Below are 16,699 nucleotides of genomic sequence, written 5' to 3' on the forward strand. Positions count from 1 at the left end.
CCCAGAGAGGGGGTCCACAAGTTCCCCCCCTCACTGTGAGAAGGACTGCGGAAGACAGTATGCCCCCTGTGGTCTGCCCAGGAATGTCAGAGCGTGATATTCAGACCCAGACGAGAACACAGGAACATGCTTGGTTGATAGATGGGCACAAAGTCCAAGCTATGTCCACTTTATTCCCTCTGGGCCTGACCTGCAAGGTTCTGCCTCAAGGCTCCTGTGATGAAATTCAGAGCTCTGAAGAGGGCTGGGTAGGGGCGGGGAAGAGAATGTTGTGTTAATACAGCTTTGGAATACAACCTGCGGTTTTGTTTTTTGTTTTTTTTTATAAAGGACAGAAAAGAAGAACATAAACAGCAATGCTAAGGCAAACTTTCAAACGGCACATCAGAACTCTGTTTTGTCGTTCGTCTTGTTCACAGGACAAGGCAGGTACATTCTGTAAACACACACACCATACAGTACATTAACCATAGGAAAATAAAAAGAAAGCCACCCTGTAATTCTTTTCTTTCTGTATTTCTGTTCTTTCACTCCAGAAGGACTGCCTGAAGTCTAGGGAGAATTTTATGGTTCATGACATATACTTTTCTTTTGATAAAAATGCAGTGACTTGCAAAGAAGAGCCCCCCGTTGACTAGGAAGAGGCATTATGGGGAGAAGATGACCATTTACATTTCAACCTATAGAAACTTAGAAAAGAGTCACGAAATATAAAAAAGTTATTAATTTTCAGGAAACATTTTGGCTCCTGCTTAGTAAAAGAGAGCATTGAAAAATTGGTTTTTTGTTTTTTGGTTTTTTACAAAAGTTAAGGCTGTCCAGATCTTTGATGCAGAAAGTTTGCAATCCCCAAAATTACATCTTGTATTTTCAAGTTGAAAGCAAGGTTTCAGGCTATGGTTCTGACCTTACGTTAGACTGGAGCGGAGAGGGGAAGCAGAGGCCTAGTTCAGTCATATAAAAATTAGGGGGGGTGGATGAGGCTGGTCTAAGGATCCCCAGGGAAATTGCCCTTTGAAACTTTCAGGATGTAATCTTTATTTTATTTTTTTCTACATTCAAATAATAAGTATGTTGGGTTTTGTTAAAATGGGCATTTTATCATGGAGTTCGCTGAAGCTATGAAAATACAGACACATAATTGCATTGTGCTCCTCACAAAAGCCTGACTTTTCTTTGTCCTGAGAAAATGCAGGCCAGTTTTCCTGATAAGACCAGAAGGCTGTACAATGAAAGTCAACTGGCAGCAAGAATCAAAGATCTCATCTTGCTGGTTTCCTGGAGTTGTTTTGTGATATGTACCATAACTCTGTTTACCTGCTGGGTTGGACTGTCCAACAGGACAAAGGATATTTGCTGGTTCTAGCCTCATCAGTGGAATTCTAGATACCTTGATACATGGTAAATTGAGGAGCTTCTAAAAGATTGCATATTTACAAAGTTTCAAAACTTCTTTGTTGTTTCCATAACTGGAGGTGCATGTTGCAAAACTTAAAACTGCTTGCCTTGGAATGGTTTTCACTGTAAACAAAGTAACCCTTTGGGAGATGAGACTATTCCCACAAGGAATGGGCCCTTTGGTGAGCTGAACTCCCCCGTGGGTCCAGTGACAAAGACAGATGGCTGAGCTTCTAGATTTTTGGCAAGAACGATGACAAAAAGTCCTCTGTGAATACTTTGTCTATGTTCACGTGTTTTAAATTGACAGGCCTAATGCTTTTTAAAAAGGAAGAGCTGGTTTAGTGGTTCGATTTTTGCCTCTGTCACCATATTCCTTCCCTCCTCTTTTGCTATCCATTGGTTCCCTGGCCTTTGATAAATGGTCATTTCAAGGGCGTTCTGTGGTCCCTTGAAATGAAAATCTGCCGGAAGCGAAGAGAAATGAGTTGTGTTTGCACTTGGCCTGAACGTTTTGCTCCACAGAGGATACTGTACCTCAGTGTTTCCCCCTTTTATAAAAAACTTGACCCTAACCAAAATAAAACATTCTACTTGTATGTAGGAAAAAACACATTTATGACCAGGAAGTAAAATGGAGTTGGTGGGAATTTAAAGCTGATACGTGTATATTAGCAGTTCAAAAAGGAGTCAAATCAAATGAACTCTAGAATTTGAGTTTCCTGAAAGTCTTTGAATATTTTCAGGTTGCTCAGGAGGCTTCAGGAAACCAGGCTTTGGGTTTGACCAGAAGGGAATTCCCTTGCTCCTCATCCTCTCTACCCCCAGTATTAACTGACATCGCTGGACACTGTCAAATCAGTTGTAGAGACAACTAATTTTGCTTATAGAAGGAATTAATAGAATTAAGGGCAAAAGAGGTACAAGGTAAAAAAAAAAAATTCCCCTTAGTCTGTCCTATTGCACATCAGAGAGAACAAAGGCGAGGATAAACAAGTCATCGAGATTTGTCAGGCTATGTAAGGTTAAACTTCACCATTTTAACCATTAAAAGAACTTCAATTCAATGCCACTGAAAATCTATCTATAACAAATGAAGTACCCCTTCTTTCCCTCTTTCTCTTCTTTCCATTTAAAGGGGAACTGGTTATATAATTTTAGAAGATAATCCAACTAACCACTGGCTCAAAAACCGTGGTTTTGCAGCTTCGTTACTGGTTCTCTCATTAGTCAGGTTATGGAAGTCAATACCCTGTGTCTTTGGAGGTTGTGATACCGTCCATAATAAAGTTTGTACAGAGAGAATAATGGCAGGGAAGGCAGAAAGTTCTCATTCACGACACTGAGGATATTTTCATTACGTAGTTACTTGTTGCTGTAGGTGAGATGATAGGTCTCATCCTAGAAAAGTACTGGCTGAGCCTAAATCCTCTATTTTGATAGGAAAATGATGCACGATAAGCAAATATATGTCATATTCAAACAAACCATTTACTATGGCCACGTATCATTTTAATAAAGGTAACATGTCTTACTTTAAACCATTAAATGATAAGCTTTCAGAGTAAAATTATCATAAAGAGACCTCTAATTCATATAATTTGCTAATCCCTATAATAATAACTGATGAAAGAAAGTGCAGATTATCATTAGTCTTTCAGATCTGTTGTGTAGGGTTGCGGTGAGAGGGGCAGGTCAGTTTCTTCACGACGAACTAGCTCACTAGGGAAGGACACGGGTAGGTCGTTTCTGGGAATTATCTGTCCTCGAAGATTCTGTTTATCAAACAGCAAGCTCAAGGGTTCTACATTCTACCATTTCACTCACTAACTGTGCTTTTAAAAACTCCTATTGAATAATTTTAATCCGCAAGTGAGTAAAAAAAGATAAGTTACGGTAAACTTTTAGATTGTTTCTGTATTAAATAATTAAAATAATAGATTGTCCAAACATTGAAACTGTTTTCATTTGCTACGTAAATAGGTTTATCTGGCATGTCATTCTCTTCAACATTTAAATGAAGCCTAAGTGACCACTGACCGAGGAGCGAGACGAGCGTGAAGCTGAGTGGGGAGATTTCTAGGCAGCAGGACCAGTTCAGTCATATAAATGATGTTATTATTATTAACATATTATTGTTAAATAACCAGATGTTATTCCAAGATAAGACAGCAGCTTTATCCAACTGCAGCTGCTTTGGTGAACCTGAGATTACTTAGAGGGAATCCCCTCTCCTATTCAAAAGCAAGCCATTGATGGAATCATCTCAGGAGGCAGAATTTAGCTCCTTTATTTGTCCCTTCTTCATTTTTTTTTGCTTACCTATTGGTGATAAAATGACCTAATTTGTGCTCGTTGAAATGTAATTACTTGAGAGAAATTAACTTTGAACAAAAAAATATCATTTCCCCCCCTTTCCATTTGGAAAAAAATATAAGCTCAAGTGAACAAATTTAAAGTAATAACAGTTAGATTTAACACCGAGAAACCAATTAAGGATAAATTTAGTTGGTTCCATAAAGAAATTCTCTCAAGGCTACCTTCTATTTTTCTTGTCTGCTTTCCGCAGAGGTTAGACTTGAGGGAGCATGACTTATTGTATGTTTTTAAAAACTATGTTCCGTGGAACATAGATACATTTTGTGAATGATTCACAACAGTGCTATGACTATCTGGGCAAATAACTTCAAGTTAAGAGATCTGTTATTAAAACCAGTTAAAATGTTACATCTTTATTTTATTACTGTATTATTATTTTACTCTATTGCTTCCCTTTGGTTTTACTACACATGTGGCTGTTTGCTTTGGGAGAATGCTAAGAATTGATTTAAAGAATGGTTCATTGTATTCTAGATTAAAAAAAAAAAAGCACAACTATTCCTTGATGTTCTGAAATCTCCATAAGTTTTGGAAACATGCCTTAAGAAGTTAGCTCAGCTCTGTGCCACTCAGTCGGTACTTGTGGAAGGAGTTTAAGTACTTAACGTGGAGAAGACAGGTCTTTCTTACACATTTTTTACATTTTCAAGCTTATTCTGAAGGGTGGGTAACCCTACATGGTGATGTGATGGGAACCATTCTCTTTCTCATGGGGGACAGAAAGAAAAGAGTCCAGAAGTAAGGCTCTGTAATGAAGCGGGTAGGGGAGATGGACAGGTAAATTCAGTTCCAGCACCGTCCATCCACAATGAAGTGGAAGCTTGGCAGCAACCATGATAGGTCAGAAAGACTGTTCTAGAAATATGGTCACTGCAGAGATACTCCTCAAAATGATCCCTTCGTTGAAAATAGATTAACATGATCCGAAAATATCCGTGAAAAAGAAAACAATATAAAAATTTACATTTTTTTTTCTGAGAGAATAGAAGCAAGGCTCATGGATATGCCTAAGTTTAGAGATTACTACGAATGCTCAAAACAATGTTTGTTTCATGTCCTTAGAAAATTAAAAATGGTGCTTCGTATATAAAGGGTCCACCAGTTAAGCCGCAGAAAGAGACAGCTGCTGATGGGCAGGTGACGGAATCAGTCCCTACATTTCAGCTGTGACAAGCACTGGGTTCCTTTTCTTTCCCATCAACTTCATTGCAGTTTTAACAGAAGGAAAGCCATATTTGCACAATACTGTAATCCGTAAGCTTATGTAAGGCAGCAAAAAGCATCACCCTAGATTGAACAGACTAAGTAAGGTCCACTTTTGGCCACACTAGCAACCAGCTAGAGCCCACAGCATTTTGCCACACAAGATATGAAAGCAAAGATCCACAGCAAGGGAGGCAAGTGGGAAGTCAGCGACGTGGTGACGTGTGACTACGTTATAGGAACACGCTACAACATGAAAGCCCCGGTGCCGTGGGTTCAATTCCAGTCAAGTGAGTTAAGGCTACTATGGAACTGGCTGATGTGAAGAGTCCATTCCAATCGAGCAGTAAGAAATTGATTCACTCTTGAAGACATAAGGAAAGGTTTAGAGGAAAAGCAAGTTCTCGGAGAGAGTGAAGCACACACATGCACGTTGTCTCTCAGGTGAGGAAACCGGAGAAAAATGAGAGGGGGGAAAAATAAGAGAGACCCAAGCAATCCAACTGCAAGGCAAGGCAGGTGTTTGCTTCCAGTTCACAGTATTGCAGTTAGTGGTACAGTGAGGTCTACGAAGTGGTGCCGAGCACAGAGGCTGCCCAGAAGAAAAGGGAAGAAAGAAGTGGTCACATGACAACACAGCATTGACAGCGCTTTTTCTTTTGGGTACCTGGGGCTGGCTCTGTGGCCAGGCTCTCTTCCTTCCCTTCTGGGGATGAGGGCTCTGTGGTGTCTGAGACCAGCCTCCCGGACACGAGCTCGGCTGCATTGCCATCGATGGTGGACACGTCCGTCACGGTCTTCTCCCTCAGTGACTTCTCATCGTCTTCATCAATGAGGACCAATTCCGCCTTGATGGTTTCATCATAGCCTAGCACCTTCTTAGTCTCCTCTTCATCCTCGATATTTTGGTAGCCCATGAAAATCATGGTGACTGGCTGATCCAAGTTGGCCTCGGGCCCTTCGGTGCTGGGGGCTTGGGGCTGCTGCCCTGGGGTCCCGGAAGAAGGATCTTTCCTAGACTTATGTACCATTTCTAACTTGGCTTCTTTGCAGAGCATGTGTTCCTTCGGGTGGCTGAGGCTCCCGTCCGCGATCACAGTTCTTTCTGACACGTGCCCTCCTCTGAAGCTCGATTGTCCCGCCTTCTGAATAAGCGCTTCTACGTCCTTTGAGCTTAACTTGTGCACTCCATTTTCTACCACAGTGCCTCCCGAGCGCACCTCATACACTACTTTGGTACCGTCATCATAGACTTTGACTCCTCTCTGATGGACCCCCTCTGGGCCAATGGTGGATGCAGAGAGAATCTTGGTCTCTCCTGTTTGTTTGTCTTTCTCCACATTAATTTCCATGGCGTACACAGCTTGAATGAAAACAAGAGAAAGGAAGTGCATGTTACAACAAAAAAAGCCAGTGAATGGTTAATTGCCAAACAGACAAAAAAAAAAAGGTTCTGTGCCCTTTCTAGTCTAACTGCCGAGCATCTTGAGTGTTAGAGTGAGTGCACAGTGTGGACAGAGGTGGTTACGTATGTGTTGTAACACAGCAGCTTAATGCACTGGGAAGCCAGATGTACACAGTCACTATATGTCTCAGTGGCACTTAACACTTTCAAGGAAGATCTGCTAACAGAAGACCGCAAGTGGCTGTGTAGACCAGTGTAAGGAAATACAGGGAGGCTGAGAACATGCAAGTTTATTTTGACTGACAGCTTACCCTAGGCTTATAGACAGTTTTAAAGGTCCTGGCTAGGAAGTATTATAATTCCAAATTCTTAAATTTTTTTTTAACTCTTTCACCAAGTGTTCTACTGTTTTTTTTCTGCATTTCCTTTTATTGTGAATGGGGAATATGCAAAGGATTTTGCAGGTGGGACATGGCTATCCTCCACTGTACTGTAAACTAGGCTGTTTACAGGAACTGAAGTTACAAAAGCAGTCAGGTCACAGGCTCTGAGAGTACTTCAATCACTGAGCTGGGTTTCTGAAACAAGAACTAGAAAAAGAACAAGACGGAGGTAGCAGCGTCCCATGGCACTGGAATTTGAGGACGATGATCTGAGAAGGCCTCTTTCTTCAGCCATGCACATAGTGCCGAGTCCTCGTGATTCTGCCCCACACCGTCTTTCTCCTCTGTCACCTTCTCTCTCTTCCACTGCCATTACTCAACCTGAGACACTATTTCCGCTTCCCTAGATTGTGGTAAGGGCTTCCCACCAGCTCCCCCCGTCCAAACTAGCCCTCTCCAACTCATCCCGAATCCTGCTGCCAATCTGGGATTCCTAAGGACCTGCTCTTCCCTGTACTGTAGTCTTGTGTGACACTCCATCCTTTCCAATCTGTTACCTCCGAGGCTCCCTGTGAGGCACACATTCTGGATGCTGGGACGCCAAGCACTGGTCCAGGAAGCCAGCTGTCCCTAGGCACGCTTTCCCTGGATGACCCATGGATTACTTCAATCTTCACAGCTTCAACACTGAACTCACCTTCTCTAAAAACTCCTCCATAGTCTTCTTAGTTTTAAATAATACCAGTACCACATAGTCTCTCAAGTGAGAAGCCTCAGAATCACACCTGATTTGTCCTTTTCTTCCTAATTTCTTCCACAGCCAAACAACTGTAGTGAGTCACTAATTCCATTTCAGACCTCTCCCCATGCACCTTGTCCCCACTGCCTCTACCACCACTGCCTTGGGCCAGGCCCCCCTCTGCTCTCCGCACAACCGCTTTGCCCCAGTTCTTCCTGCCACTTCTCAGAGCAAGGGGCAAACGTAGCCCCAGGCTTGTTTTTAAAATATTATAAAAAGGAAATGGAAGGAAGGAATCAAGGAAGGGCGGGCAGGCAATTTAAGAAAGAGGAAAGGAAAAAAGAAAAAAAACCCAAATAGGTGACAGAGACCATATGTGGTCCGTGATGTCTGAAATATTTACAATCAGGCCATTTATAGAAAAAGTCTGCCGACCCTGCTAGCCTGTGCTCCATCCCGCTCATAGCACCTTCTTCACAAACCCTACGTGGGTTCCTTGTGTCTGTATAGGATAAACACCAAACTTCTTAGGTTGGCATATAATCCTCTCGGGAATTTGTCTGCAACTTCCTTTCTAGGCTTGTCCCTCAGCCCCTTTCATTCCATGTACACTCCAAATATAGCAAACTTCGTTCGCATTATTTCCAGAACTCAGCACCCTTCCCTGCCTGGTGTCTCCCTGCCTAGCCTGCTTTTCCCACGGGAACATCTCTGGTTATCATTGCCTTTGAGCCCCTACCTCTTTCTGAATAATTTACACCCTCCCCAACTCTGTTAAGAAGATCGAAATGATCTTTTCAACTGCTTCCCTTTTCTCTGGCACAAATGACACCATCCCACACCTAAACGTTTCCTGTTTTTAAAATTCCCTTCTCGTGAACTGGCCTTCTTTTGAGAGTTTCTATCCATCCAAATATGACCTATCCATCAATGCCCAGTCAGCTGTCGCCCCACTTCCAGAAGGTTTCCTTGACCCTTCCATCTCTAAGTCTTCTCTCTCTTCTTAAGGCTCTCTGAACACGTCTAAACCTTTCTGCAGGCACGTGACACTTTCCACTCAGTAGTATACTTATTTGTGGGAATGTCCTATTAGTTCCACGAATCTGTAGGATCGCTAAAGGCTGACTTTTTGCCTGACATCTTTCTACGATTTCCCCTCCCCACCAGCACCTACCTTAGAGCCTTTTGTATACACGGTGCCTGATACACAAATTCCTGTGAAACAAATACTGCTAATCGAAAAGTCTACTTCAGTTGCCTTAATCTAGTCGCAAAGACTTGGTATTACATGACACCAATGAAATGTACACACAGTAATTAATGTTTGAACTGGTTAGAAAAACAGCAATGATACTATTCCATCTGCTTGGGTAACAAGATACAGTCTGTTCACAGTTCACACTTCACCAAAAAGATTGTGAAGCCAGATCCAGTGCTTGATTTTCCTCATGTCCGTTTTGAAAGTTTCATTTATTCAGCACAAAGATCTTGAGTTTCCTTCAGTGACACAGTGAGAGGCCAACCGATATTTGTCATGGAAGTACATGGGCTCACACAAGGATGGTGACGTCAAGAGAAATATTTGTTTCGGTTATTTCCTCATTTCCCACCAAGTGTGTCACCAGAGAAATAGCAGAGGCATTTAAAATTGTACATGGACTCCAAAGCCCGTTCTTTAAATATTACACTTACATTAAAAAAGCACAGATTTGGGTTAAAATATTAGGTCCTATCACTATTAAAATACTCACGGGACATATTTATAAATAAGGATGATACTAATGATTGCCAGTTACAGGTATAATATCTAATCACCCCCCAAGCATCCAGTAATATGTGAACAAAATGACACATTGATCTGTAATCAATACAGACTATGAACAAAGCACTTCTAGTTTTAGATCCATAGGTGACTGGGGACAAGTGATTAACATGGGAATCTTTACAGATGTCCTCCTTCTTCTTCTGCTCACCAATGAGAATGCTGTCATTGTTGGTCCAGTTTTCCTCTCTCCACCATCCTAACCGCCAACCCTCATTTTGTCTTTGCCTGTTCCCAGAATCAGAAACAAGACAGAAAGGAGGATGAGGAGGAGTCCTGTGCCAGAACAGCCGAATAGATGCACAGAAAAGAGTTGAGAAACAAGGAGTCTAGGAAGAGAGACCGTAAAAGCTGCGTGGGATATGGGTAGAGAGAGAGTATTTTTGTGGTGGTGGCGGGGACACGGGGGGTAAAGAAAAGGAAATGTGAGAAGTGCTTCGGGGCGGGGATATGAATTGGAGTCCTTTTAATATCCTTCGGGAAAAGTAGGTAAAGAACAGATTTCCTTTTTAATGTTTCATTTTTTTGTTTTTGTTTTTGTATGGGATTTTAAACCGTATTTTGTTAAATGCGACACGGCTCTGGGACTGAACCACATGTGTCATGGTTTCATTAGGGTGACATATTAGTATTTATATTTACATATTGTACACTGTTCTTTCAATATTTCTAGAATATGAGAGTAGAACATCTTAAGACATTTTGCTAATAAAATAAGCCTAAATATGTTATGCCATAAAATATAACATCCATCCATATTTTTTCCAAGATAAAACAAGGCTTCAAAGGAAACAGATTTTTAGCAGATTTCGTCAGGGTCTGGCCTCACACGCTCTGTCTAAATCCACTCTCCTCTCTAGGAAGGGGTACTTAAGCGAACACTCTGAGAAGCTCTTGCTTAACACGTAGGCAGTATTTAGACTCCGTGGAAACACATATGAGAAGGTTATCAGACATTCAGAAACCCACACAGGAGGTGTGAACATTTATCTTAAACATGCTGTTTACGAATAAGCATTTTTATTTTGCTCTAGTTCTCAGCCAATAATATTTCAAATGTGAAGCACGGTGGACACGAACCAGTAGGAAAACGAGACTTACATTTTAAATTCGGCATTTTATTTTTGATGCATGCACACCATTAAAAAAACTCTCCTGCTTTTTACTGCTGCCAAGTAGTGTTTACCAAAGGCCTCTCACTTAACGTCATGCTCTCGTGTCTAACCACAAAAAATATTCCCTGCTCTTCCCTTCTCTTCCCGGAAGCTTCCCCTTGCCACATGGGATACTCTATAATCTGTGTAGTAATGAGGGGCCCGTGCTCAGCTTACTGAAAAAAGGTGAGGAAGGGGTGCTGCTGAGGAGAGGGGGCTTTCTGGGAAGCCCCTGGAAGAGATTTTGAGAGAGCCCCATGGACATACAGGAAGGTATGTGGAGAAAAGCTCTGTGAAATTTCCTCCACTGAGGAAGTTTCTGGAGGCAGAGAGGAAAGAAAGGAGGCAGTCTGATGGAAGTCCCAATGACAGGATAACAAAACTGGAAGTATATTTTTACAAAAGGATATATTTAATGACTGATTTCCCAACATGACATACAGATGACAGTAAGGTGGGAATGTATAAAACATTTTTGCTATTCTTTCCAAGAACCTAGACAGGGGAGGAGATGTTCATGATGTGAATGAAGACTAAGAACCAACATGGTAAGTTTCTGCAAAAGGGTACAAATGAATGACGGAATTGGCGCTCTGATGCTGGGCCTCTGTGTTTGGTTTACTAGGTCCCTGCTCCCCTAGAGCCCTCTGGCCAATAAGGAGAACCTTTAAAGAAACAAGAGGCAGTCTAATGGGGATTGATGATCCTAGGCTCTAGGTTCTGAAAACACCCAGGTGGGGATGAGACTGGGAGGCCCCTAGGACAGCTACTTGCCGAAAAACCAGGTGAGGGCAGGAGGTGAAGTTACTGGCGGCTGGCACCCTGCAGAGCCCAGACACGTGGGCCTGAGCAGCAGAGAACGCTCGACGCCGGTTCAAGCTTATTGCCACGGCTCTAGGTACTCTCTTGTTCCCTGTCCCCTTCAGCTTCGGTAGAGAGAAGGCAGCTATATGACAGGCTCTAAGGGGCCGAGGGAAGAGGAAACAAGAGCACCTCACACAAGTGAGGGGCAGGGTGACCAACCACGTGATTCCCTTCTAGAATCCAGTCAAGAGCAGACCAAACAAGGCACTGCATTCCGTGAGGACGGAAAATTCAATCATGTTACACCCCTTGGCTCCGGCTTCCATCAGCTCACTTGCTTTGACTCACTGTGATCAGTGCCAGGAGCTGTAAGGCTGAAGGTCCACATGTAAAATATAAAATGACACAGGCCACTGTCAGCTGTCAGTAAGATGGGAGGTGTCAGGGAGAGGGGGGAAGACGGTGGGTCTGAGTTCCTATCCAGATGACACCCCATCTTTGGATCTTGCTCTTCCCACTGGTACGAAGGTACACCTTTGATACCTTCTGGTGCTGTGCACAGCCTGGGTGGCTCGTGACCCAGTGACGTATAAAGTACATGAGGAGGGCAGAAGACAGCGCGAACATGACTGTCACCCAGAAGTGAGACTACTGCCATACAACGAACATCCAGTAGCTGACATCACACCTGGAATGTGGAAGAGAAAGAACGCACATGCTTGGCTTATTCAATGAACTGTTTCCCTTTGGCCATATGGGCACGCATATACATAAATGCTCACACCTTCTCTTGAGGATGGAAATACAAACTTGGCGGCTGTGATGGCCATCACAAAGCAAGGGAGGAAATCAATTCAGAGTGGATCTTCCCTCTCTTCCCAGCAGTGAGGCAATCTCTAACTTCAAAAACCAGTCATCACAAATTTCTTGGAATAATTGTTTTCTCAGGACACCTGAGCACTAACAGAAATAAGTATGCAAAACTGTGATGTCATGGCTAACAAGAGCAAAAGCCAATTCCCCAAATCGGATTTTGCCTCCACCTTCTTGGTCAAGAAGGACAGTTTTCGGTCTGAAAAGTGCCAGAAAGAATATTACTAAGAGGGAAGTGAAGCCCGGATGAGTGGAGAAGATCGGAAAATAATGAAGCACCCAGGGATATAAACGCTCTCAGGGCTTTGGACCCAGGAATCGGCTCCCTTATTGATAAATTTGTCTCAAGAATCTTGTTCACTGGGAAAGGTGCTAGAAGAAGACACCTGAAGCTCTGATTTTAAAAAATGAGAAGGAAGGAGTTACATAAACTACGTAGAAGTCACTCGACATCTTGGCTGGCTAACTTCTAAAGCTCATTTTCAAAGAACAGAGACCACTAGAAAGCAGGAAGGATGCATCAGGCAGAAGGTGTACAGATGAATTCCATTTTCTTTTTGTTCAAGTTTTTCAGGCAATTTAGGCAAAGCCAGAGATACAGCACATCTGGATCATCACCAAGTCCCTTATATTCCTCGGGTGTCAAGACAATTGCCAGAACTTGCTACTTATTAAATGACCATGTCCCCCAGGTACCTGTTTAGGGTTCTCAAGGGCCAGGAGACCCCAAACGTGTGTCACACGCCTCTGACTTTGGTTCCAACTGTGCAATGTTTTCACCAATGAAATGATGAAAAAGAATGGAAGCTTGCTTTTCAGATCTGAGATGATACTAAATTGAGAAGAAAAGCGAGGCTGTGAGGTGCTACAGTCAATAGCTATAAAAATCCCAACAATAGAGAAGAGAGTTTTCTATTTTCAAAACTGTGAAACCCTTTATTCAGATGGAAATCTGATGCAGAAATACAATAGATAAATCCGAGGACAGAGGAGCTGCCATGTCTGAAATGGGAGAGAACACCTGAGCCCTGACTACCAAATCCCCTTACACCATTCCCCGCCCCACCTTTCACAGATGCTCCTCGGTGACCCCATGGGGCCCTGACACTTACAAGGAACAATCTATCAAGAAGCAATTCAACAGTCACATCAAGTCTACAAAGGGCAGAAAGGCGCATAGCTCATTCTTACTTCTGCCTTTTGGGATGAAGTAAAGAATTTTGTAGGTTCTCCAAACAGGTGAAGCAGTATGTGCCCGAGTAGGGAAAACAGACTACATGTTTCAGTGGAAATGATTCTGGAACAATGACTACACTGGATCTAGGGAATGAGGCTGAGCAGTGGCATATGTCAAATGGCTCTGAGGCTTTACTTTAGAACCTGAAGCTGAAAGGCCATGGAACCAGCAGAGTGAGTCACATGGTCGGCGGATTCTCGCTCTGCTCTAGGGGGAGATCAGCCCATCCCAGAGTGTGCGGAGCAGCTCTGAGCACCGCACTTCACGGAGACAAGAGACAAAGTGGGGAGTGTTCAGTTAAGAGGGACAAGGATGGCAGAGGGTGTCTCAAAGGAATCTTACTATTTCGGGACAGCCGAAGACTGGGGCTGTAGGTGTTAAGGGGATGCAGAGCAGGGATCTGGGAAAGACCAAAAATGACAGTCATTTTCAAATAGTTAAAGTGAAGTCAACTGAAGGTTTGTTCCAAGCAGCTCCAGAGGGCAGAATAAGGACTCATGGGTGGAAGATGGAGGCAGACATCAGAGGAAGGAATTCCCAATGGTCAGTACCAACTAGACAGTGTGGGCCTCCTGGAGGGACATGAAACTCCAATCACAGAGGTGTGTGACTGTGGCCTGGGGACCTGTTTGCAGGGCTGCTAAAGCCTGGCTTCATGTTTGATCAGAATAGATGCCTCCTAATTCTAAAAGCAAGGATGCTTAATAAATTCCCATTTATATAGAATCCTAACCCACCCAAACTCCAAACAATCAGAATATTTGTCATAATACTGAATAATAACAAGTGACATTTATTGAAATGGCCCTAAGGAGCTCCTGGGTGGCTGAGTTGGTTAAGCATCTGACTCTTGATTTCAGCTCGGGTCATGATCTCAGGGTCCCGGAATCGAGCCCCGCATCAGGCTCCACGCTCAGCACGGAGTCTGCTTGTCCGTCTCCCTCTGCTCCTCCTCCTGCGCACTCTCTCTCTTTCAAATAAATAAATAAAATCTTTAAAAAAATAAAAAATAACATGGCCCTGAGATTGTGCAAATTTCCAAAAGGATGTTTGTAAAGCAAGACGGATTATGTCTTGGAGAAAGGATTCTAGTGGTGAGTGCCATTATTTGGTATGCTACCCATACTCTGTGTAGTCACTGTTGGCGTAACTGATAATGAATCTGGACACCCCATTCCAAAAACAGTCTAGACAAAGGAGTTAACCACATCAAATGTGATTCCTTCCACAACTCTGCATGTATATATCTCCACAGTTAGATACATCTATCCAAATTAGTTCTTCAGTAATAAACAAAAGTACACATAAACTTATTTTTGAAGATTCTGATCACATAATACTTTCTAGAAAATGCATTTGCCATTGGATCATTACGTTTCTGCAGCACCTTCAACGATGAAGGGTGCTAGGTTGCAATAGTGCCTGTGTTCCTGCCCACCCAGCGCTACGATCACATTAACACTTTATTTGCTCTTGCACGTTACACTCATTGACTATCAGTGCTGCTCAAACCCTTTTTATACCCCTTAAAAATGAGTTGTCACACTGTCCCTATCCTCTCCTGGAGCTGATCCATTAGTTGGATCATATCACATGTCCTGTAAGGTCCAGGAACATGTCCTGGAGAGGGGCTGGGAAGCTGTTTACCCACACTTATTGGGAACTACCAGCACCCAAGTCGCTAATGACAAGCAGAAGGTGTGTGACTCTCGGAGCACATGACAGCTTGCGGCTTAAGCCACTGCCGGTGATTCCTCAGCGACACAGCCACAGGCTCCAAGAACTGCTCTCTCGGTCCAGGGACACACGAACCTGGCCAGCGTTTGACCAGACACCACTTAAGGTCCCACCCCACTCTAGAACTTCGTGAGTCAGTAAGTAAAAGAAACACGCTGAGATGTTTACAGAGACACCCGGTAGATATTCAGTCAGTGCACGGGCCGACCACGTCCACACTTACTTGCCATTTTACGGCACGTACAAGGTAATAGAAGGAGGAACTATTTGCTTCACAAAATATTCAGTTTGGCCTATATACATGATTTCTTCTGGCTTAAAATCCCATGATTATTTTGTTTTATGAGAAGTATCATTATGTGATTTATTTTAGACATAAACTTACCTAAACTATGTAAAACATAACCGGATATGCTTATTTGAATTCACCTACATTGTCACTAACGGTGCAACCTCGGCAATTCATTTTTTTATTTGACCCCCTGGCCCTCAGTGCATTTCTGTGTCGAGTAAAAAGATTGGCTTAGAGATTGATTTTTCGCGTCCATCCAGTTCTGATTTCTGAGGCACATTCATATTGAACAGAGCAAAGCACAGCTCTCTCTAGACTTTTTATTCATAAATGTATTGTTTTATAAAACCCACCATCGTGAAAAACATTAGCAAGAAACATATATTCTTTAAATTGCTAGTTACCCCTCCTCAAATATACCACAGTAGCTCAGAAATAATTCCAGAAATGGGAAGACCTGGAAATATATATATTTATAACATACACACAGCTCGATTCCCAAAGGATTTGTCAACATACTCATACACTTTGGAAATAATTTCCCCCCAGCTTCCATCATAGCTCATTTGATCTTGTATATTTCCAATGTAGAAAATAAAAACCCCTGGAGGCAGAGTACAGATTAACTTTGAGAATAAGGACAGATATAAAGACTATGCATAAACACGAGAGACAGACCCCACTAAAGTTAGGGGGGGAACGTTCTGTGATTTTCTCAATATTCCCTCCTATTTAGTCCTTAATTACTCATCAGGACCTAGTGCCTGCACTCAGTGGCCACCGCAAATTCTGTGTCTGAGGCTGGGCTGAGGACAGGGTCCCCTGTGGAAGGCTCTTCGGGCATCCCTTATTATTAAAGCTCAGAGAAATGCAGGCCCCATGGCCAGTCCTGGCATCAAAACCAAACTGCTCCCCAGGACTTACCAGCTTCTCTGCTAGTCCCGTCCTGCCCAGGTGATGGTTCTGCTGTTCGTGAACAGAGGATTGGCAGGTCGGGGAGCTGGGAGGAAATGTAATTTACTGCATCTGGTAGCAGAGAACAGGGAATACAATTAGGCACAGTATCGGGAGGCCCAATGGGTTCACTGCCGAAACAGCAGCTTGTCTGCCCTACATAATGGACCGCGGAGGCGGCCACTGAACGAGAGGATCGAGGTAAACAAAGACAAGCATTTGCCCAGTGACTGGTATTCAGCAGAGTAGCTGAGGTCGGAGGGATCCTGGCCAGAGAGCTCACGCCCCAGGACTGCTCTATGTATGAAAAGATTCATCA

The 16,699-nt window shown here is 43.1% G+C and overlaps 1 protein-coding gene across 5 annotated transcripts in view; it reads right to left on the minus strand.

The window, feature by feature from the left end:
* The window catches only part of PALM2AKAP2 (PALM2 and AKAP2 fusion), a 325,838-nt gene that overhangs the window by 183,430 nt on the left and 125,709 nt on the right, over nt 1-16,699 (minus strand). For 3 of the 5 annotated variants that reach the window (XM_087869487.1, XM_045814778.2, XM_045814779.2), the window contains exons 6-7: nt 16,351-16,452; nt 5,648-6,343 (exon numbers count right to left, since the gene is read on the minus strand). The exons of 1 other annotated variant lie outside the window; for it this stretch is intronic. In XM_087869487.1, the coding sequence (XP_087725613.1) occupies nt 5,648-6,343; nt 16,351-16,452 (798 nt within the window). The remainder of the gene's footprint in view (nt 1-5,647; nt 6,344-16,350; nt 16,453-16,699) is intronic. One more of the 5 variants, XM_045814780.2, reaches the window with a different exon arrangement.

The sequence above is a fragment of the Ursus americanus genome, chromosome 18 (assembly GCF_024610735.1).
Source record: "Ursus americanus isolate L20-20 chromosome 18, mUrsAme1.1.p, whole genome shotgun sequence".
NCBI classification, from domain to species: Eukaryota; Metazoa; Chordata; class Mammalia; order Carnivora; family Ursidae; genus Ursus; species Ursus americanus.